The 7,537-nt window shown below is 31.9% G+C and overlaps 1 protein-coding gene across 1 annotated transcript; it reads right to left on the reverse strand.

Moving 5' to 3' along the window:
* Nucleotides 1-2,803: 2,803 nt before the first annotated feature.
* On the reverse strand, nucleotides 2,804-7,290 carry LOC124847699 (NAC domain-containing protein 2). Its single transcript, XM_047325246.2, has 4 exons — nucleotides 7,064-7,290; nucleotides 6,630-6,910; nucleotides 5,040-5,411; nucleotides 2,804-3,539 (listed from the first exon to the last, which is right to left on the reverse strand). The coding sequence occupies exons 1-4, from the start codon at nucleotides 7,218-7,220 to the stop codon at nucleotides 3,303-3,305; spliced, it is 1,047 nt and encodes a 348-aa protein (XP_047181202.2). The 5' UTR covers nucleotides 7,221-7,290; the 3' UTR covers nucleotides 2,804-3,302.
* Nucleotides 7,291-7,537: the final 247 nt, after the last annotated feature.

Here is a 7,537-nt window from a genome sequence, read left to right on the forward strand (position 1 = left end):
CTGGTGTGCGATGCACCAACGTTTTTACTCGTAAGTCCTTAAGGAGTAGGGTAACATGTCGTTTAGTCATGAGGGCGGGACTACTCAAACCACCCTATTCGAAGGAATAGGTGTGTACGGTAAGGTACAGAAGGTAGACAACTATCCAATGTGATTGGTGATGGTGATAACGTTTGGATAATTTGGTTTGATATGATAACTATTTTCTTGTATTTTAAGTGGTTCATTAGTGGTTTTACTGGTACCTTACCCTTGTTTGTTGTGGTTTGTGTTTGTGCGATGATCATATGACTCTTTAGTTATACGAAAGCAGATGACATTGCAAATGTCCCCTAATGTAATATGGAGACGCGAGAGGACGGGGAAGACATGTAATTTTCTTTAAGTCATTTATTTACTAAATTTTTAGAATAATGTAATCTGGATATTACATTTGAGGAGTTTTTATGTTTATTTCATTTTCTCATATTAAATTAATAAAATTTTTATTAATTTTTTTTCTGCATGAGTAAATTTTCAAATATTTTGAATGCTTATCACAACTTGTGACATCCTGAAATGAGGTGTTACATGGAAGCAAATGGACTCTTGTTATAGCTTGTAACAATGTCAAGAAAACAATTAGAAAACAATAACTTGTAACCAAATGAAATTAAAAATGAATTAAGGACTAGAAATGGAGAAGAACACCCATCTTTGTGGTAAATCCTAAATGATAAGTTCAATAAGGTTTGCCATCGGAGAAAACATCTAAAGATAAAGATAAGAACCAAGGCAAAAGTAACTCCTAAGATCTTAAAAGTTGAACTCGTAAAAGGAGAATTAGATGTCTAATCATGAATAAAATATGTATTCTTATTATTAATGAAGATGCAACAATGTAATGAGTCTAATGATGTTAAAAAAAGGTTTAATTGATCATTCTAAAGCTCATAAATTACAATAGTTAAGCAAAGAAGGTGAGTCTTCTCTCCTTAGAATGGAAACTCCAAAAGGATTTGAAATAACTTTTAAACTGTCTAAGTTTCTAAAAAAGGAAACCCAAAATATTCCGCTTTTAAGGATGTAAAGGACAGATTATTCATATGTATGACCTTAAGAACAAGAAGAAAACATTAAGAATTTTAATTCTCATTTAACAAAAAAACTGGGTTGTACAATAATTAAAGGGTGAAATAAATGCCTAGTCCCTTCAAACTTAATGACACAAAAGGTGTGGGACTTTTAAAAATGTCACACATGAATCCTTGAAGCTAACTCCTCATTTTAGCCTTATTTTTCGTGGGACTCAATGCTTGGACAAAATTTCTTGACTTTTTCCATAGTTTAACCATTCAAGCAAGACCCTATTTGAGGCCCAAATAAAGATAAAGACTAGTCCACTTATACATCTACAAAATCCTACAATATATAAAATAAAATATACACATATAATTTGTAAAAGACTAAAACAAAACTCACAATGTTCTACTCTTCTAAATAGTACTTTTTTTCCTGAGATTTTATAGCTAAATAATTTCTATCACTCTATCAATATGTTAATTTTAATTTTCAAATATCTAAAAGATACTCTTTAATCTAGTATTTTTTTTTCTAATTTGAAACTTTTAACAAAGGTTTGTTTCTATTCTAATTTTTTTCCATGGTTTCAAATTTTCACTTATTTTATTCTTAATTAAACACTAGCATGAATTTTCCACCGATGTTATGTTTCTTACTCCATCAACATTCAAGTACAACATAAAGTTTTCAAAATAATGAAATAATGAACGAGAAAGTGCTAAAGATGTATAAAATATTGAAAGTAAGATATTAAAATGTACAATTAATTTTACGTAATTCTAAAATTTTTATCCCAAATTTATATTGACTACGCATCGTAGGTAGTCCGCATTTATAAAAGGAATGAGTATTTGTACATACAAATATTTGTTAAAGTATATATATATAATATATATATATATATATATATATGTATGTATATATATATATATATATGTATGTATGTATATATATTCGTATGTATGTATTTACAACATTCTAAGATATTTATTCGCGGAACAAGTTCATTTTCATTAATTTGATGTTACTTCTGAAATACAATTTACAGTAATTTGATAAAAACATTTAGTGTGTTTTTGCTTTTGATGATTTATTGTGCAACGTGATGGATTTGGATGAGGTTGTTTGTTTCCATATATTGAAGCGGATTTGTGGGAGAGTACGAGAATTTTATCCTTGAATCAATTTTGCGAGAATTTACTCATATATAACCATTATACGTTTGAAAATTGATTCCTCACTAACCTATTCTCTTTCATGGGAATTGGTTTCTCATCCAACCCCATATGTAAGAACATGCTGTAGGGTTATGTGAAAGGTTCAATACATAATATTATTTATTATATTTACCTGAAATCTTATGTTTAATTTTTAAAATATAACGAACTGTTTATTTGTATGGATTATTAATATATAAAAAATTATATTTGATCCAATCAAAATTATTCTTCTACAGGATAACTAATAATAATAATAATATAAATAAAAAATTCAATTTTATTTTAATCTATTTTTTAATATTTATATTTAAATTTATATTATTTTTATCTTCAAGAGTAAAATTATATTCATCTAATTTTATTTATTAAAATATTTTTTTAATCTATCATACTCAAATTTTCATTTAAAATTCAATCAAATGACACCATTTTTCCTTTAATCTAACTACATTATAACGCTTTTTTCTTTGAAAATCAATGTGTTATCTTATCATTATTCAATCTTTATAATCAGTCTTTTTCAGATCTTCTCCCCCAATCCAAACACACCTGAAACTTACTTCTGTTTAGAGGCAGACATATATATCAAGAATACTTGAATAGCTAAAAAAAAATGTAAACTTTTGAAGGTAGAAATTAAGTAAGATAACGCGTAAGTGACTGAAGTGACACTTTGAATGATACAAAACATCACAATTGGAAACTTGCCTCATCCATTTGCTTTCAGAACTGAAGAGATGTAAACACCAACATAAAAGAAAAAAAAAAGAAAGAACCCCCTATGAAAAAAACAGGAAGAACACAAAAAAGAAAAGAAAAAAAAAATTAAAAGGCCAATTGCATGCGAGCCCCCCATGGCTCAGCATCTTCTACTATATGTTTAGTACATTATATATGTATAGCCTTTCCTCTAAGGCTGGAAAAACAATCCCCATTTGTGTCGTTATTTTAACCAACACAAGTTTCTCTGTGTCAATGAATATTTTGATGCTATAGTTTTTGTCATCTGGGTTAGTATAATCATTCTAGCATGGGAAAAGGGACGTTATTATCTTGAGTGCAACACAAAGAGATTATCTCTTCTAGCGTTCCATTCATGCAGTCCCTCTGTCTGTCATATAACATGCAGGGATCACTCATTTCTGGTTTCGTTGACTTTGTCTCTGGCAATGTAATTTGAGGGAAGTCTTCCAGCACCAAAGGTGTGTATGGGAATTGATAATGCATGGCAGCAAAAGAAGGTATTAATTCCACATCCTGCACCATTATTTAGAATTTGTTTTAGTCCTCAAATCCCAATGCACTAAAGTAGAAGGATCAACTGATATGAATTGAGAAGATATTGAACTAAATCACCACTCTATATTTGTTGACCTACGCACTAGGTAAAAAGATAAATTCTAGAGTACCCTTTAAAACTTAAGAATTTTGATGTTACAGAGAAACTCTTTTCCCACTCCTTCTCTCCCCATTGATTTGTCCAACCTTATTCAATTGTTGGCCAAGAAAAACAACTATAATGAAACCTTTAGTGTTCTTTTTAGGCAACATAGAAACTTTGAATTGAAAAAAAATATATGGTTAAGAAAATAACACAATTTTCTTGATTTATTATAAATGCTTTTACTAAAGAAAAATAATGCATACTCGCCCAAAATACAAAAATAATAACCAGAGAGTAAAAAGTATAAAACTTCACATGTTATAATGTGTAGAAAGAGAGATATAGGTGTTAAATATGAAATAGGAACAGTCGATTTGACTATATGAAGGAACTGGTAAAACGCATGCTAAATTGAAACTAAAGCAGGACTTGAAAGTAGTGCAAGTGGCAAAAGAAAAGTGGGGTTAGAATTGTGGTTTATAGGCTTAAAAGGAAAAGAATAAAAGGTGTTTTGTTTTGATTCAAGGGTGGAAGTGGTAAAATGAGGTGGTTGAAGTCCCCAATCAAATGCATAGGTCGCTGTATGAACATTGTAAAGCTAGTTGAATGGTGAGGGAAGGATTCAGAAGCCGCTTCTCACAGAGCTAGCTTTTCCTAAAATAGGAAATGATCCAGACATTACTCATAAAAAAGAGTGTGATTAAAGATAAAGATGTGCATATAGATGTTTGATCTGTGTGCTTTAGTTTTAGAACGTATCAACCCGTGAGGAAAATGGGGGAGTAAAGACATCTTTACTTTGGAAAACGTTTTGAGTAGTCAGTCAAAAGAAGTTATAGGGGATGGTGAAGAAAAGCTAAATTGGAGTCAGTCCAAATGAATTTTTGAGAAGTGAGCTTTATGAAAAGATAGCAACTTCATCATACTTCCAACTATTTTCACTTTAAGATCAAAAGAAAACTCAAAGATATGCTATTTGGCCCCACTAGTATTGCAACATGTATATCAATAGTAAACTGACAAATGTTATAGTAATCAAGAACTTGAAGTAATTTCTATGTGTATATCTCCTATTTGAGGTGTGACAATGAAGATATGAATTTATAAAGCAGAATGTTGCTGGAAATGCAGGATTGGCAAAGGAAGTCATCATGAACATAAATGCCAAAGATAATGGAGTAAAAGGAAAAGTTAAAATACTAATCAGATCAGTTCATATAATAATGATCATGCTATGACCCACCTTGCTTTTTATATGTCCCCCATAAAACCATATATTCATGCCACGTCTACGTGACTAGTACTACAATACAAACTCTAACAATCATGAAATTTGTCAAAGTTCTAAATTTGAAATTGAATCTAAGTGTTACCTGAAATAGATTGCTGGGGTATCCCATTCCCATTGTATATGAATTAGTTGCACTGTTTGCTTCATCGCAAGCAAAGTGTGGTTGAAAATCTTCTGCTATACCAGTGTCTGTGGGTGTGCATGTTCCTTGAGTGAGATCAGAGGAAGAAGCGTCACAAGGAAATTTAGGGTATTCGTGATTGAGAATTTTTTCCTCCACGGTTTCCATTTCTCTGGAAAACTCAGTGCCACTTGAGTCTTCTCCCAACATTTGTTCTTCTGAGATCCACATTGATTCCTTTTTTGCATCCTCGGCTTGTTGTTCTTCTTCTTTACTAGGTTTCGCAGGCATTTGAATCATCTTCTTGAAAATGCGACACAACGAATAGGAATCCTGTGATTGGATGAAAATTTTGTCAATACATGTGTATATGTTAGTTTGCTTTTCATGATCAAAGTTCTTTTCTTCTTTTTTTGCTGGTTTAACACTGAATGCAAGAAAAGAGTGACGAACAAAAAAGCAAATTCAGAAAGAGTTTGGCAAAAGAAAAGAGTCGATGCAATAGTAAGTATCTAAGTGCATGGATCTAAATTTTTCACCATAGTGTGTCGATCACAAGCTGTTCTTTTTAAAGAGGAGAAAAATAAAAGTGTGCAAATCATATAAAGAAAAAGAAAAAATAAAGGGAATATTTATTGCAGGCATGTGCATCCTTGAAGAACAAGGTTCAAATCAAAGAGTGGGTTTATCATAGCTACTCCATATTCACGCTAAGCATAGAAAACGGGTCTGGTCTAGCGAACTTGACTCTGACCAAATAATTATCACATACTTAGATGTAAACCAATCATAAAAGATGTGTACCTAAAACCCTCTATCACTGTAGACCAGTTTTGGGAAAAGACTTGATTAAAGCAAGCACTAAGCGAGGATTTTGGTCATTGGTCTCGTCTTATGTGAAGACTTTTCACACTTTTTAGGGCTTCTTCTATATATATATGTATATAATCACTCAATTATTATCAGCTGCACTTTCAAATGTACCCAAAAGGCAAAAAATAATCCGTTTTCAAATTCAATAGTAAATGATGGTTGAATTCTCCAAAATAAGCTAAACCTATATAGAAAAATACAAAAGGAATGTGAGATGACGTGATGCATGAAAAAATAAAAATAAGTGAGTTTTGAAATGGATGAAGCTTATTATTATTCTAGACATTTACCTAACTAAAAAAAAACACGATTCACTATCTACTGTTTCTTCCTTTATTTGTCATTTTCTGTTTTCCTTTAAAAGCCCTATTCTCACTCACTTTTTAATTATAATTATACTCATAAAACCTCAAAATTCATAATGAAGCTAATACCCAAGAAACATGTTCCATCTAAACCAGAAAGAAAAGAAAATAGTAAAGACTGATGAAGACCGAAAGTAACAGTGACTTCTGAGATAAGATGCTGGTCATTTTATTCGTTTATGATACATTTATATTTCAGTAGGTGGATAAACTGAATATATTAAATTGGAGTAATGTATATACTCTATACATTTTCAATTCGTTTTGTTGATAAAGAAAATAGACTGTCATATATATGATGTAGTAATAATACCTTCAAAGATGAAAGAGCAGCACCAGGCACTGATTCAATCAAGCGGTATTCATGCATAACCCAGTTCGTTCTAATGCCATGTGGTGCTCTACCTCTGTAGTACACCAATGTCTTCTTCATGCCAACAGGCTTCTTTTGAGAGTGCACTGGCCTATCTTTCCCTGTAGCTTTCCAATAACCAGCTTGTGTTGCACGGTTAGTTCTTGACCCATTTGGGTATTTCCTGTCCCTAGGACTGTAAAAGTACCATTCCATGTCCTTGCTTGGAAGGAATGATTTATCTGTTGTTTTCACATATAAACAATCGGAATTGAATATACAATGTTAGTTTAGTTAAGCCATAAAAAATTCCAATGACAGAAAAAAGGAAAATCATTATAACTTGCTAAATGCTGATATTTATGTCATGAATGATATCACACGTAATGTAATACCTGGCAAATCCCAAGGTTCGCACTTGTATAAATCAACTTCAGCAATGATGTCAAGCTCTATTGAACGACCTGTTATTTTCCTCTCCAAGTAGTAAGCAACAAGCTCTTCATCAGTAGGGTGGAACCTAAACCCAGGTGGGAGACTCATTGGAGCCATGGCAACAAAGTTAGATCAATGTTAGAGAGAGAAGTGGAGAGAGAGAGAGAAAGAGAGAGGGAAATTTGGAAATCGGTGGCACAGGAGATGAACCAAAACAGGTTATATGAAATGGAGCTAAATAGGCCACTGTTGAGATCAAAGTAGTGGGGACATACCCCTAGAATTGATGTAAATTACAAAGTGTTGGTTTTAGGTGGGAAGCAGAAAAGAAATAAAGCAGTTAGGGATGGGGTTAGGGGTGAGTAATTTTGATGGGAATTGAGGGGCTAAAGTCTCAAATGGAAGAACTTTGGCTTTTGAACAGATTCTATGTG

This window comes from Vigna umbellata, chromosome 3, assembly GCF_029865625.1.
Source record: "Vigna umbellata cultivar VRB3 chromosome 3, Vumbellata_1.0, whole genome shotgun sequence".
Classification (NCBI taxonomy): Eukaryota; Viridiplantae; Streptophyta; class Magnoliopsida; order Fabales; family Fabaceae; genus Vigna; species Vigna umbellata.